At 41.8% G+C, this 17,045-nt stretch overlaps 1 protein-coding gene across 7 annotated transcripts in view; it reads right to left on the minus strand.

Moving 5' to 3' along the window:
- sorbs1 (sorbin and SH3 domain containing 1) overlaps positions 1-15,170 on the minus strand; it is a 39,020-nt gene extending 23,850 nt beyond the window's left edge. For 2 of the 7 annotated variants that reach the window (XM_081725233.1, XM_081725229.1), the window contains exons 1-9: positions 15,020-15,165; positions 6,671-6,713; positions 5,159-5,254; positions 4,795-4,911; positions 3,911-4,032; positions 1,994-2,141; positions 1,548-1,711; positions 1,101-1,161; positions 875-949 (exon numbers count right to left, since the gene is read on the minus strand). In XM_081725233.1, coding sequence (XP_081581359.1) covers positions 875-949; positions 1,101-1,161; positions 1,548-1,711; positions 1,994-2,141; positions 3,911-4,032; positions 4,795-4,911; positions 5,159-5,254; positions 6,671-6,713; positions 15,020-15,106 — 913 coding nt within the window. In that variant the 5' untranslated portion in view covers positions 15,107-15,165. Of the gene's footprint in view, positions 1-874; positions 950-1,100; positions 1,162-1,547; positions 1,712-1,993; positions 2,142-3,910; positions 4,033-4,794; positions 4,912-5,158; positions 5,255-6,670; positions 6,714-15,019 lie in introns of all 7 variants that reach the window. The other 5 variants (XM_081725234.1, XM_081725231.1, XM_081725230.1 and 2 more) reach the window with 5 other exon arrangements.
- Positions 15,171-17,045: the final 1,875 nt, after the last annotated feature.

The following is a 17,045-nucleotide window of genomic DNA, read 5'->3' on the forward strand; positions in this document are numbered from 1 at the left end:
CATTACTGTACTAATAACAGTTGCAGTGGTCATTCAGAGGATTTTAAATACACCATGGTCTCCTTGGCAACATGAGGTCCTTTTGTAATTATAGCTCACCTTGACAGACTGATGGGTTTAATGATGCTTAGAATATTGTGTTATTGACACAGAGTGCTTTATTCACAGCACTGGTCGACCGCATGTTCATTTAAGATCTGACTCAAAATACAGTGTCTCTAATGACCCAGCTATATGTGTTACAGGGTTAGGGTGAAGACCAGGTGAACTATATAGCTACTCAATAGTGCATTCTACTGACTGGAAATGCCAACAGCACCAAACCTTGAGCATGTGGCCTCAGAATGGTATTTGAAAGATCACTCGTTTTCACTGCTTGTTCTTTCCTGTTTATCAGCAGCTCAAATTCAACCAGCTAATCTTACAGTGAACAAAGAACTGTGGATCCCATGATGACAATATTAGGCATCTTTCTATAGCAAGAAACCCGAAGTAATACAATAACTGATCGTCATCACTGCTGATAATAACTGCTTAGAAATGTAAGTGGCACTCATCTGATAGGAACATACTCACTGCCTGGTGGAACACACTCACTGCCTTCTAGGAATTTATTACTGCCGTATAGATCAAACCTTCAGCAGGAGTTAAGCCCTGACTTATTGAACCGTGACTTATTAGCAACACTGTAAAACTGACATCAGCTAACCAACTCAAGCAGGGTTAGGGCCTGCAGGGCTTATTCTCTTCTCTCTTCTGGATCTTCTACACTGAGCAGAAGATCGAACTGAAAATGACAGTGAGATGAATGGCAGAGCAGTGAGCGGTGGAAATGTTGGAGTGAACAGGTGAGGGCGGCTTTAACTAACGGTACCTCGTGTTCTCAGCGGCTTGCCATTGCTCTCAGGGAAAATGTAGGTGGGACGGTATGGGTTTTCCTCAACAGGCTCTGAACAAGGTGGATGACAGAACCCACACAAACACTCATGAACACGCAGAGGGAAAGACAGATGCCATGCAAGCCAGGACTCGGTCGATACACAGTGATACACACGGTAACAGACACAGCGCAGTGGCGCAGTGGAGAGAGAAATGTTTACCTGGGACTCTGTGGATTTGTTTGAACATGTTTTTGTACCAGTCCTTGGACTTCTCTGTGTTCTGTGAGATATTATGCAATAGGAGTTACACATACACACCGTGAGTTGGTCAAGGTTAAATCCTGCACTGGGAACAGGTTAAAATATGTGGACTCAATGATCTCAAATATGTCAAAACATGGGGCGTGTTTAAAGGCCCAAATAGGAAGTTTTTTTAAGCTAAATTACAACATATAAATTAGCAACCTACCCAATTTTAGTTTATGCATCAATAACAGGGTACTACTCTTCAAACAAAAATCAAGACATGCGGATTTTTAAAAGCTGCTTCTGCTACAAAGAAATGTGAAAAATTTCAGAGGACAAATTCAAAATGCCAACAAATTTGAAACTGTCTTGAGAACTGTCCCCGCTGCAAAATGATCAAAGAACTGTTCCCACTCTTACCCGCACAGGGACTCTGGGCTTCTCCAGGGGAGCAGGGGACAGTGAATGCCCAGTCATCCTCATTCTAGTGGCCTCCATCTGCGTGGAGGGGGTGTGCGGGCTGTCAGGTGGAGGTCTCTGCTCTCTCTGAGTGGAATTCTGATCAGTCGCTCCACGTTTCTCCTCTGCCAAGCACCATCATGCACACACACAGAGCAATCGAGATATGCCGACCCAGAACCCAGGGTCACACTATTCCTAGTTGGGTTATTGTTTGAGTCTTTTAAAGAACCCCTTTATGTCTTCCCCACTAATATAATTCTGTATTAATTTAATACCTTGTTTACAACATCATATAATATAACCACTTCAATACTACTTAGGAGGCTGGGCCACCTATCTGTGCCTATCTATTGTTTCACTAGATTCATATGATGTGGTAGAGGTGTTGCGAGAGTGGTATGTACCTGGGCGGTACTGCAGCACAGCGGAGGCTGAGCTGGTGCTGCTGTTAGACAAACCGGGGGAGGTCACGCCCTCTGAGGGTGAGAGGCCACTCACAGAGTCTGAGGTGGACAGGGGCTGCAACCGAGCAGAGCTTACAAGACACACAACCTGAGCAGAACATCACAACGTAGGAGAGAAAAACAAGCCATGTCTATAAATCTCAGCCTAGACACCTTCTCTTTGGTCTTTAAAAATCAGCTCAGTGTTTTTTAAGTACATTTGTTAATTGACCAATCAATTTGAACCTTCCTGAAGACTTCATGATTACCGATTTAATGTTATAAAACACTTAATGACTAATTAGTTAATGCTATATAAATGTAGATGTTTTATTGTAGCAGAAAATAATGAAATCACTGCCAAGCTGAATTATATGGAAGCATATCAGCACCAAAATGAAAATGCAAATGTAATTTGCAAAATGGCAATGTAATAAGTTTGAATTTAAATATTCCACTCATACATGCAAGTTTGAGCTCAAAATTCAAATTAAATAATTCCATTTACATTTGTAATTTGGGGGACTTCTTTTGATATTTCATTTACACAGACATTTGGGTACTTTGTGTGTAGCTTTATTTAAATTAAAATGTATTTCCCAATTTTAAATTAACGTTTCATGTGTTCATGCTACAATTGTAACAAAATGATAACTGTTATTTACATAATATGTATCTTCACTCAGTGACAAATGTAATTTTCAAACTGACCACCATGGTAGAATGATGGCGAAATACAAATGTCAAAGGTGAAACATCACCCTTGCTGCGTTCAGTCTGTGAAAATGTTAGTCAAACTGCAAACCGAGGCCGGGATTACATCAAGCTAAGAAGAATAACTGCCTTTTTTGAAAGTTGGTGGCAGAGTAGTCCATGATGACAGTGGTACTGGCAACTTCACATTCACACTTCTGAGCTGCGCATGTGGAAGAATTCTCGGCCTTATCAGGCACCAACATGAGCGTTGTCATTGCCAAACTGAGCACAGTTGCAGAACAACTCTCTCTGTGTTACACATTCCTTCGGATGCTGTCGAAATCAGCCTCCTTTCAGCAAAATAGTTCACCCAGCCGCGCCATTAACCTGGCGTAACCGCAGACGTGAAAGCGCAGTGTGACAATGTAAATACATGCACGCATACAGCCCAGGTCAATGCATTCTCCAGCACGGGACGAACAACAGTGCCATCTGACTCCATACAGAGTTCACATGGCTTTGTATTGTATTCATTTACATTGTCAACACTGCGTTTTTGCGTCGGCTGCTAAGCCATTTTAACTCAACCTCCTCACGCGATACTGGGCGCATTGCTCTAATTGCTTCAAAGACATCACCTGTTCCACTTAGCCTGCCGGAAACCCGTTCTGATTGGCTGACTGAGGTGGCACACTGTGGAATCTGATTGGCTAATTGATGTGAAAGCCCATGAAAATGAAAACGCAATCGGTTTGGTTTGAATTTTCACAGGCATTTTGACACTGAGTGCAAATGCACATTAGGTGAATAACCTTTTAATTATCATTTTTGACACAGTTGTCACAATTGGGAGATACAGTTTAATTTAAATAAAGCTACTCATTAAGCAGCAAGATTCTGTGTAAATGAAATATCAAAAGAAGTCCACCAAATTGCAAATGTACTCCAGTAACAGTACAGTGCAGAATAGTCCCAACTACCCTCGGGTCCACAACTGGCACTTACAACTACTACAGAACAAGCTATTTATTCTAAAGTAGTTGTAAATGCCATAAAGCATCTGGTGAATACCTTTATAGTCTTCTTAGTCAGTAAACCATAAGTCATTAAATCTCGCTTGGCCTTCATACTGAAGTGACATCTGACTAAGACAGTCTGGCTAAAAAGAAATGTTCTGATTACCTGTGTTGGAGTCCTTTTGGCCTGTGATGAATTTAAATCCGCTCCAGTGTTGTTTATCCCTTGCTCTGCCAAACTGGTTTCTGTGGCATCTCCATTGACTGTCCCAAACCATGCACCTGTAACTAATCCAAACAGCTCGGGGTCTATAAGACTTTTTTCCTGGGGCCCTATTACACCTAACAAGGCATAAACATGAAACACTACTGCCTCCCCTTGGCAGTGGATGTTTTTGCTTTCCAAGTTAAGCACAAAACTGGCCCAAGACAGAACTGTTAATCTTCAATTAAATAAATCCTCAGTCCTGTGTAGCAGTATTGAGCACGCCCCTGAAAAGGTCTTCATCCACAGAGATGCTAATTTTCCCTGGTTGGAACCAATGATTCCTTCACAATCTGTGAACTTTGTCAACCGAACAAGGGGGCCATTGACTCCACTGTAAGAAGTGATTGTTTCACTGGCCTCTTCGTATACCGACACAACAGTTAAAGCATCTCCCCCGCGTCTTGGCAGCAAACCAGCAGAGTTCCAATACTGTGATCACCAATCAGTCCATGCTTCATTCCCAGCAGCCAGTGTGGGAGTTCGAGACAAAAGCTTCCTTCACAGAGGCTGGCAAATATGAGGCCTAAACGAAAGTTATTTGGGCTGCCGAGCAACCAAGCTGGCTACCACACACTGTTGTGTGTGCTCCATATCAAAACACTTTCCGAACATCGTGCTGTGAAACGAATTCATCTGACGAAAAACATATCGTCAGTAGTCCTATTTATGATGACATTTATGTAAGCCTGTGCACATAAATGTAAAATTAGTGAGCAGAAAGCATATTCTTCAGAAACATGCTATGAATTACATGGGGACGTGAAAGGCCATTTGGAACTCACGCTTGGCTGGGGTCACAGCTGGCTCCTGGATAACACAGTCCTCATCGTTGATGTGCACGAGCGTGGCTCTAAGGGTCACTGCGCCCTTCCCTTTACACACACGGGCAGGGTCCACCTCTGCTTGCCAAGCCATGTTATGCAGGGAATGGGCAAAGCGCAAAGACAAGCTTAAGCAGGAAACCCACAGCCATGAAATCACTGTCAAAACAAGTTTGGCCTTCATCTATTACACTGAATCACTACCGTTTACCACTTGACTGACTTTAACATGTTTGAGTGAGTGCAAGCTTTGCCATTCAGCCTTAGCCAGACTGACTGTGTAGCTTGGCTAGTACTAGTCTGGTTTGAAGTAAAAGGAGCTCACCAGTGGGCATGAGCTCAGGAGAGCTCCTCATGTTCCTCAGAGGGGTGACCCGCACAGCAGAGACGGCGCGTGGGCTGATGATGATCGGACACACTGCTAGGCACAAAAAAACAACTGGTGAGCACACCTGAGTTCATAGCAACCGGGGCCAATACATATTTTAGTCAATACTCTAGTTTGTCATCTCAAGATTTTGGAGGGAAGTTGACTTATCAAAATATTATGTACAACTGTAGTGCAGACTAAGGCAGAAAGCAGGTTTTCCTTAACTGCATTAAATGGATTTGTGAGTTTATACACATTATCTGGCTGATATACTTTTTGAAGTGCATAGTGGGCTTGTACAGCTATAATCCTTATCAGAAATGAAAGGTTTGGGTTGCATGTGGATTTTTGCTGTTAAGATGAGACTTGTGTACTGCCATATGGTAGTTATTTATAACCATTATCTTTGGTTTTGTAGTTAAGGCTGCATAAATATTTGTTTGTGTCTTTATCTTTATGTATATGTTTCTATAACTTTGTTCAAATTTATACTGAACAAGAAAATTTGTTGAATCTGAAAAGTGATGACTAAAGGTTCCTGGTTACATATGATGCTTTCTCACTTTTGGTTTCTCCATAAGCGTGTCCAATAATATAAATCACCAAACAAATGACTTTGTCCTGCCCACTCTAACTGCGTGCTGGGATGTGGAGTTGAGTGTGGAGTGAGGAAGGAGTGACAGATGAGTGGAAGGAAACGGGGCTCTGCCGGAGAGGAACACGGACTCGACGTTCCGGAGGGGAGCACACAGAAAGAGTCTGTGTTTGTTTGTTTACTCCTGAGCCTTCTCACAGCAAGAAATCACTGCTCTCCCAGAAAACCTGACAGTACTGCAATGTTGTGAAGAAAGCATACTGGACTTGCTTAACATAACATGTGCAATGAATAACACCAGACTAGCGCTTTACTATTTTATGCTTGGGCAATGTTTACGTACGTCTAAGCCGAGGTGTTATCACCAATTATACAGGATTCTTTATTTATGCTAAATGTGGCAGGGAAAATATTTGTTAAGATAAATATATAAAATAGATTAAACAGGTTTTGAAATGTCTTAAATATAAGGCATTTGTTTGTCATACTTAATTCCTAAAAGAATGTTCAGCCAGGCAGAACTGTTCTTCAGAGGAGCCTTTTATCATTTCAGGTAGAAATGTTTAACAAACTCCAAGGATGGTTCTGCCATTAAAGAGAAAAAAGTGGAACTTTTTACATTCCATCATTTGTATGCTGTGCGAGTACAGCTGGGACGGTCGGTCTGAGAAAGGGCATGAGAAGGGAGAGCCCTACTTCTACACAGCTACATGCCAAAGCTTTCCGAGCTCTGGCAACACAATGTCCGTGCCACGCTAGCACGCTTCCTTAAAGGAACGATTTAGAAGGTCAGGGAGGGCTTTCTGCTTACACAAAATGTCACAATGATACCACAAGAAGGACAGGAAGGCAGGAAGGTGTGAAAGACTCACCAGGGGCTGCATCAAATCTCACAGCGCCCTCTGCTGGAGAGCCCTGGCAAGAAGAACACAGAGATCAAAGAAGAGAAGCACCGAGCTTCTTGTTTAGATACACCGCTACGTACAGGCATGATTTTCAGGTTTGCTGTAGGATTAATGTATAGTCATTATAAATATTACATTTAAATATTAAAGTTTTTTGGTATTGTTTTTATTCTTCAGACAGAAGAATCAGCCTAGCATGTGAAATGCTCCGTCCCCAGCCAAAACTCTTTGAATGGCTGCACTAAAACAGTAGGCACGCAGGTGTTAAGGCATAGTGACGAGGCATCCAACCCACTAACAGCTGTAGCCATGTTTGTGTTTCACGCTGAAACAAGATGCCTGCCAGCTACTCACTGAGAACTCTAAATAAGCTACTTGGAAATATTTCAGATTACACGGCCATAGTTATGATATCTTGTTATGATAGCAGTTTCACTGTTATCATAACAAGACACATGAGAAATAGAGTCTGTATAGTAACTCAGAGCAAAGTTTAAAATGTTTTCTCGTTTATTTTGGAGGTGGGGGGGGGGGGGGGGGTTACAAAGAGGTCCACAGAACCTCAGGCCAGGATAAGCATCTGATATAGACAAGCTTTAATCACATGAAATCACATGTATTGATCCTCTAGATTGTATTATATGGAATATAGGCAATTTGTTTCGGCCAAGCCAATACTGTTCTGTTCCTGATGAAACAGCTGTTTGAAGTCATTCGTTGATCAGGATATATGACAGTTATGGTCATTTACAAAAGGAAACATTATACACTTGTGTCTTAAACAGGCAGACAAGGCAGACAACCATGTTAAGATAATGCAATCAAAAACATCTTGTGATTACACGAGTGTAGCTCATCAGCATAATTCACATAAAAACCTGATTACCAAAACAGGCCAGTGAAGTCTGGCTTTAAAGTGGTCTTTACTCAGATGACGTTATCATAATAAGGTGCTACATACGCTTAGACATTTAAAGTGAGTGTTAACAGAGAGATTTCTCAGACACAGCTGTTGTTCATATACGCTCTCTCCATTGTCTATCACCTCCTATGATACATATTTATATACTAAATAAATCCTAAGACGATTCCAGGTGTGTAACTGCAATGTACTGTAGTAAAATATGTAGAGATATTCTAAATTGTAGTGAACTATATGCGGTTTCCAGAGAAACAGGACATTTGTGCACTTTGCTTGAACAGCTGATGAAGGACCTCCTCCCAAACGTCCCATTTCTCTGGAAACCTATATATGCAAAGACAGCGAGAAGGAGAGAGAGAGGCATTACTCCCTTACTGAATATGCATTTACTAGCCACAAGTGCCCACGCTTCCCATGCTGTCCAGGATAAAGAGATCCAGTACTTTTTGCCACCTCCCAGGTTTGCTTACCTGTTTGTATAGTGTGATTCCTCACTGATCCCTTCCTGCAACACTATCACGCACCTTGGCAACAGAAAGATCCACATTTGAATGGCCTCTGTTTGTTATAGCTCCGAGTGGGAGTGACCAGAGCCCCCCCAGCCTTGGCCCCGCGCCGCAACGCTTTCAACGTCACGGTCACCAAGACGACCCTGTCGCCACTTGACATGTGAGAATGTGGCACCTACTTTATATGTGTGGACCAAATCACAGCATCCTGCATCCCATGCCCCTCTGTGACATGCCAGATGTCCATGGGTGGGCATAAACCCCAGCGAGATAATGGAGAGATAACCAAATATCTCATACCTACTCAGCACTTGAATGTTCACTATGCAGACTGGCAGTTGTTGAGGAACAGTTGGAGGCTGAGGAATGAGGCACTGGCCAGACGTGAGCTGATCGTAGCGATATTCCACCAGTCAACGCCAGCCTGGGTGATCTTGTTAGGATCACTGACACCCGATCAAAAGCTCCCAGGGATAGCTCATAATATTTGCCACCCGCTCATTAGAGGCAGATTTTGAGTCCCCAACCAGACTGATACATTGCTGACCAATTTGAACATAAATATACATGAGCATGCCGATAAAAACCCCAGTGATGTCAACAGGAAGCTAAATAAGGATTAGACATGCAACGTATGGAACTGAAACAAACACATTAACTACATGATAAAAATAATAATTATTTATGATAATCTTAATCTCAGTTTGATGGAAAAGAATCATATTAAGGTTTGGTATAAATTGACTGTGAATGATAGAGCAGCAGTTCCTTTTACAGTGAGGCCTTCAGAGCATCCTGAAACATTATTTTCAAGATTTAGTTTTATATGTTCAGGAAAAAAAGGCTTTACCACATCTTATACATACCTACCCACATCTCTCTATAAAAGAAAAGGACACAGTGCAATAAAAATTATACTACGATATTCCACCCTGGAGTCACTAGGGATTACCTCATTGAGAAAGGAGCTCAAAATCTATACACAAAAGATCAGTATGAGATGTCCGCTATACCCAAAGGGACAGTGGAAGGAGAGAGAGAGGGAACTAGACAGGGAGAAAATCTGGTTACGTAACACTTTGACTTCTGCTTTGTCAACAAATGACAAGCGGGGGAGGGGCCAGAGATAAAGCAGGCCTGGCCTTGCTCACGGAGTACCACTCCAAACATGGAGCAGCAGCCGGCCCTCTTTAAACCAGAAGACCCCCTCGCTGTGGTAAACACGGTTGGCGGCCGTGCTGGCCCGAGGCCGACGCCGGTGTGCTCTCAGCGTCCTAGTTTAAACGGTCGCAGCGTAAAAGGAAATGTTTGAGAGCACTGTGTTTCCCTCAGCCACGCTGGATGTGTGGCTGACTCGTTTAGCTCATCACTGTTAGGGCAAGACCCACTCTGCTCTTTGTGGAGTACAGTGTAGATTAATGGCTGTCACTGCGCAAGGTGATAAAATTTTGTTTTAGTGAGCATTAGCCCAAGACCCAGGCTATCACTTAAATGCTTAATAAGTACTTAAACTAGGCTATTTTATATAATGAAAAGCATGTACCTCAAAGAGATTTAAATCTTGAGATGACAGGTAGTGAAGGCTGGGGGCAGCAACCACACTGAGTCTTGCAGGTGATAAACGTGTGCTCTGACCACCGGAACAAAGAGCCAGTTCTCCAGCACAGCAGCCAGAACACCCGCTTTACCTTCCTGAGGTAACCACGTTTATCTTGAACTGTATTTTAACTTTACAGTGTTTAGAATTGTCATTTGACTGCACATCATATCTAGTCACATAGATGAGCACAGGGAGTTGGGTGATGTATAGGATGTTTGCTAGGGCCAAGGCATTTTCAGACACAATCATTCTCTAAAATTCCATTTATTGTGATATTAGTGACATTTCACCTTTTACAATTCATGTTCAAGCCAGTTCAAAGAAACATATGAGTAATCAGAGTAATTCAAAAAGTTAAAATTCTGTAATTTAATTAATCAAATTGCAGGGCTGATTGCCACATCAGTGTTAAGCCCTCAGTTGCCAAAGCAAACCACAAACCTGTAAGTAAAGACTAGAATATTCCAGCTCCTACATGGACACATGAGAGGAAACATCAAGTGGAGAATGTACTGTATTTTCCAGCTTTATGCCCTTTAAAAGGGCAGGAACAACAGCTCCTGTAAGAAGTTCCAGTGAACCCCCTTATAGCCATGTCATATCAGAAGCATGAAGTCCACTGTGTTCAGATGGCGTGAGGAATAAACACCAGTATAGGGATGAGTCAAAAGTTCCTGGCATGGCTCACCAGAGAGGGCAGAAGACAAGCAGAGCTTTGAGAGCAGAGGCGATGGCAGGCATGCGCAGGCCTGACAAACAGCCTTTATCCACACACAACATCCCACCAAGCCAGGCTGGGCCATCTCATTTGGAATTTAGGTTTCAACTTTTCACTGGTCAGCCGCTGAGGGACATTTCCACATACGGTACTCCAGAGACTATCTTTGACCACTCCTTCCACAGTTGCAGATAACATTGTAATGCGGAAAATATCTTTAAACAAAGTTTTAAAATCTATATAATTTATGGTGTTATAAAGCAGGTAGATGGTATGGTTAAGGATTCTGATTGGCCGCTGTATGGTTGCTGTTTCTAGGCTTCCTGTCTGCACAGCAAGCGTGTCACTGTGTCTGTGAACCTCTAACATGACCTCATTGTCCCACTTCCTCCTCCCAGTCTTGCTTACATCAAAGAAGGCGATTGGAAAAGATGGAAATCGATCAACATTACCACCACCTGCATAATGATTATTTATTCTCAGTTGAAAATATTTCATGTACTTGACTCATTTGAGTCTTGCCAAGGGTTGTCCTCTAACACAACATGCCCAATATAAATTAAATTGGTCAGAAAGGAGGAAGAAGTTCAACGTGGGTCATGCTCCTCTCGGCCTATAGCCCAAATGATTGTAATTTTTTTGAAAATACTGTCCTAAAGGAGTAATCCAATGAGCACATCACGTTATAAATATCCGAGCATCCGGATTAATGACTTGACCTCTGATTACTACACTTTGATGAGAACTGTTTACATGAATGTTACATCCTCTACACTGGAACCAGATGACACGGTTAACGATATCGCTGCATGCCAAAGGGAGGAAGAAGATGCCTTTCCTCACACTTCACCGAAACACGTAGGACAGAACTGGTCCGGCCCTGTCATTTGCAGAACGTATATAACGCAAATAGCATTACTTGCTTTTTTATATACTGTACATTCTTATAAAACTCTGGTGTTTGCCTGAGACCAAAGGGTGTCCCGTGCCAAAATAAAGGTAACAAAAAAACAACAGCTTCTTTCATCTTATTGTAGAATAAAGATTTTCACCAAATCAATCCTGATATGATGATGAAATCACACTGTTATGCCAGTATGATGACTAGACCTCTAACGTGCTACAGGAAAGGTCACTTCAGGGGAAATTTCTGAGCTCACGTTGCGAATGCAGAGTGTGACAACTGGTTCAGAGCCCTCAGCTATGTGCCTTAGGCACGTTAATTTGGTCGGAGGACGCAGACGGTTCCACCACCCCTAAAAACAGCCCTCTGATAATCCAGCCATTTCAAGTGCTTCCAAAATGAGGGTCTACATAGCAGCATGACAGAAGACTCCTAAACTCACGACAGGGTAAGGCTGCCAGCTCAGAGCCTTTTTAAAGAATGATAACACACTTATGCAACTATGTGAGAAAGGTACACATGCACACACATTTGTGCCATCACAGCTGCCAGAGTCCTGACAAAAGCGGTATGAGACTGCTTCTTAAACTACTGAAATACCTCATAATGGTTAAGATACAGTATGTTTCGTTTGATAAATATATTCTTACTGAACATGTAAAAGAAATTGTGTATTAGTGCAGAAATTCACACTGGTCAGTGTAACCGTGTTTGGCCACTGTCTTTAGGGAGGGGTCGTCCCAGCCAAACAGCCCTGTGTCCATGCCAGCTGCTGTACGAACTGTTAGGCCAGCAAGAAGTGAAAAGAGAAATCTGTGAGCGTCATCCAAATTGAAGCATAAGTTTTCTGCTTGCTTGCCTTGTTTACCTTAATTTATTAGTATGCTGCTTTGTACGTATGAACCTTGAAAAGCGTATGTGCACACACACACACACACACACACACACACACACACACACACACACACACACACACACACACATACACACACACACATACACACACACACACACACACACTTTGATTACCACTCTCACATATACTTCAGCCAATAGGGGTGAAAGAGTAGTGAGGGGGAAGACATTGGGTTGCTAAGCAACATGGAGTAACATTACCACAATGTGAATAGAGAGCGTCAAGTGTCTGGGGTCCAAACATCCAGTTGAGGACTCATCAATCATTGCACTTCTGATGTGCGTTTAAGGTGAAATACAGATGCCATTTATCAGATACTGGTGGGGAAACCATTTGACTTAAATAAGTACCAACCCCATTTGCAAACCATTTCTAACAACATGGCAAGTTGTGTTAGGCCTTGATGCTTGGAATAACAAGAAATGTGAAGAAAATCCATCATGATATGTAAGGGTTTTTAAGGAAATTACTGGGCTTTATGATTCGATTACATGAAAGGGTTTTCCTTCTCCTTATTCATACAATACACCATTACATTGATTTGTTTACTGGTGAAAGTTCCCTATTCAGAAAACAATTTGATGATGGGTCTGCAAGCACTTGAGCTCTTTTAAGTCCCTGAACATCCTGGACCTAAATTACTATCACTATTACATATGGCATCACTGTTAATCATGATTATAAGTTATATGCATAAATATGATATCAATGGAAACACCTGAATGTCTACTTCCCATTGAAACCTTAAACCCATTTCCAGACATTTCTAAATAGGCTAAGATGACTGAATAAACTTCTTCCATGATTTACTGTAGGACTAGAGTACTCTACCACTAGAGGAGGAATACGGGGATGTACGAGCCTCAAGCAGTACTATAACAACAGGAGAATGTTAGTAGTTCTGACAGTTTTATGACAGCATTCTTTAAAATCCTCGTAAGCTATAGTTTTACCAACACACACACACAAACACTGGACACTCTCTTCACCAACACATGTAGAAAACATTTTGATCAGTCTGAAAGAACATATAAGGTAACAAATAATATGGTTTGTTGATGGCAAATTATTGGAAAGAGACTTCTTTGACACTTCTGACTGTCTACTCAGTGCACTGGACACAGGTAACATGATTCTGCACAAAGGTTATAAAACATTTAGCAGCCAACACAAATTATTCATTATGAAACTCAAGGGATTGTATCCAGACAGCCTGACATTGGGATTTCTCCCAAATGCTGGAATCCCTCACCTAGTTAAATGACTTCAAACCATCTTCCATGCTTTTCACTCAGTACTTTGTAATATTCTTTTAATTTTTCACAAAATTGTAAATCTCTTAAGCATCATTATTTCCCAGTGAAAATCATTATTTCCCACTGAAGGTTAAATAATCTGTTTAACTTTATGGACTTTGCAGAAATGTCCTAATACAAACCAGTGCAATTATTTTATCTTTTATATACTGATATTTCACTTTTTAAAAACAAATGTCTCCCAATATAATCTAACATTTCCCCAGGAATGTTTCCTAAGAATATCCTCCCACAGCAGGTATGCAAAAACTCCAGAAATCTAGTCAAACCATGACCAAACAAGATGAAATGCTTCACTCATAAGTTTGTAGACAAATATGTACTAACCTTTGATTTCACATTATTTTTGCTTCAGCAGTTTTCTCCCTAACAATGTGGGTAATAAGAATGGTACTGTCTTCTCAGGCAGCTTTTACGAGCTGCCTACTTACAAGCATAAGCCACAACAACCCATCATTTATTTAAGTGTGGTCAAGGAGACCACAGGGTTACTGATTTACGGAAGCACGTGTAGCTACTGTATATTGATTCATATTTTTAGCTTACTGTAACTTTCTTATGGTTTACATTTACTCAGTTGGATTTAAAAAAAAAAAAAGGTTTGCCAGTTTAGGCCAGATTCTGGCCTAGAAGTCCTTGAGCTGGCATGTGTAGCAGCAGGTTTGCCACCACAGAGCCTATACCGCATTATCTGCATTGCATTAGGCCAAATGCACCTCTAGCGCTCACCTCTTATTCAGCATTACGCGGCAAAAGTTTTTTCCTTTTTTAAATTGTTTTATTTTATTTTGTTTAAGAAAAACAAGAATGTACACAAAACTAACGGGAATACACGTGTACTTCTGCGGTTATATCATAGCCTAAAAGTTCAAATTGTGGCTTAAGACACGTTTTGTCTGCGTTTATGTTGTATCTAAACACACTGAGCTGTGGGTGATTATTTCATGTTCTGTCCTATTCCTTATTTGGGCTCGTGTGCGCGACGCAAGGATGAGCGGCGGTAACCGATTAAACCGATTTTTACGCGTTCTCTGCGGAATACAAATAAGACAGCTTCAATCCACGGACGTCGACAGCTCACCCATAAGGGACGAATTAGTTTCACTTGGATTTAAGATGCCCAATTACGATCACAAGTAGTATCACATCTCGATCTCAGCTGCCGATTAGTTGTGTTGGTGCTGGGAAGAAAAGAAACCAGAAAGAAAGCAAACTAGCCCAACTCAAGGTCTACCCTACATCACTCTGCCTTCACCGCAAACCCACCGCAGCGGACAGCAGCAGGAGCAGAGTAAAATCTGCCAGTGCACACGGAGCAAACGTCCACACGTTCACCTTGGCAATGCTGCGATTGGTCATGTTTGCAAAGATCTAGTGTTTGGTACGAATGCTTGAAAACATGCTGAAATGATATGTGCAATGTGTACTTACCTTTCCACGGAAGCAGTCCAGGTTTCCGTACTGACAGCGCTTCCGCACGTTGCTCGGTTTGCAGTGACAGCGTGCGCCCGGTCTCATTACAGTACTCGGTGAGCTGCCCCTCCGTGCTGACCGGGGTGGGCGCACAGGGACGTAGTGCACAAAGTCATACACGTGGGTCTACCCCAGCAAATCCGACTGAGATTTTTCAAAAATGACAAGGTGTGACCGCCCGTATTTTATATGTAACTCGAGCGCGAGCTCATGTTTTCTGTGTAAATGTTACTTCACATTAGGCGACAGTACACAACGACAGATAATTTTGCAGTTTGCTGGTATTGCTGGAATAATTAGCCTTTAGGTTTAGTCCTGTTATGACAGCAAATAACGGACGTAGCCTTGAAGAATGGGTTAGTCATATAATTTAATTGTAACTGACTTAATCCTTCGTACTGCTAACCAAATTAGTTGTTACTGGCCTACATGATTTCACATTTTGTTGGTGGTATATTGTGGGCACTTTAGTGCTTGAAAAAGTATTCTTGCTACAGAACAGTCTTGGCACTTGGCACTCCTATGGTAAATGTTAAGGTTCAGCAAAGAATTCCAAACATACTTACTACCATATAAAAAGAAAAAGAAGAAAGTACAGAATATAAAAAACTAAATCGAAGTAGAAAGAATTAGGAGACTTTTTTCACCTTTTCTCCTAGTCTACTTCTGTTTTGTTATCATTTATTCTAATTGCTCTAATTATGTTCTTTTTCTAATTCTATTTTGTTTTAACAAATGCACTTCTAATGATAGAAAGGTGGGGTTTTTTTGGTACAATATAAAAGACAAAGCAATAAAACACAATATAAAAGTAAATAAAAAGCAACAATATTTAAAAAAATGTAAATAAAAAAGTCCTAATTAAATGCAATATTGCATAAGTGGACTAAAAGTTGTGCACTAAAAGAGGATTTCCATGGCTCCATGGATGTGACTCTGGTTCTAGCTCTTCTGTAGTGAACATGGCTACCCTCGACCACTCATTGTGTGAGTTCCTGGGCCCTGCTACCTTTGTAGATTCGTATATGTCCTGGTGTTCTGTGACAGCCCACCGCCCTATAGTCTCCAGCACCTCTGGCCTTCACAGACCCTCCTGTTCCCATCTCTGATCCTGTCTCAATTCCCACTCCTGATTCTGCTCTTGTTCCTGTCCCAGTTGCTGCACTTCCCATCCTAGGTCCTATTCCTGGCCCTGCTCTGGTTCCTAGTCCGAGTCCTACCCTTCTTTCTCGTTCCTGCCCCTAGCCTTGTCCGAAGCCTGCCTCCACTGGTCCCCCTAGATGACTCAATAGCCACATGGCTCTTCGGGAGCCGTGGGGGGTGGGGGTGGGGGGTCCTTTCATGGTCTCCCCCCCTTCAGCGTCGTGGTTTAATTGACCACAAAATATTGTATACATACATATTGTAGTTTTGTTTTCATTTGTGACTTGGTTTCCTTGCATTCACCTTTGTTTCATTTTCCTCAAATCATAATAGGCTATGTATGTATACTTGCCTTAGTTTGCCTTACATTAGTTTGTCGAGCAATGATTTTGTACGCCCCTTCCTAGATTCCAAGTTTTCCATTGCTGTATCCTTGTCGTTATCTTTTCCGTGTTTTAGTCTTTTGTTCCTTGCTCTCCCCCATTGTTTAGTTTCTGTTTGTTTTCTGGTTTTGTTTCAGTTTGATTTGGCTCTTTGACCATGGACCTCTTTATAGGAGGTCCATGACCTCTTTAAAGGTCATTTTTCCAATGATTCATCTTCATCAGCCATTATACTAACACCTAGTGATCCGGATGTTTCCAAGCTTCTGTACTAAGTCTGTTTTAAACATGGTCACCTCAATGTGGGGGGACCTGCGTTGTGGAGTCTAAATTGGTTCTGTACTAAACTCAGCACTCAACTCAACATTTGCATCATGCCTCATCTTCCTCCACATCAAATTAGAAAAATGTTTGTAAAGTTATAGATGATCAAATGATTTGTGCTCAGAAGGCCAGGT

The sequence above is a fragment of the Electrophorus electricus genome, chromosome 12 (assembly GCF_041902795.1).
Source record: "Electrophorus electricus isolate QZ-2024a chromosome 12, ASM4190279v1, whole genome shotgun sequence".
Classification (NCBI taxonomy): Eukaryota; Metazoa; Chordata; class Actinopteri; order Gymnotiformes; family Gymnotidae; genus Electrophorus; species Electrophorus electricus.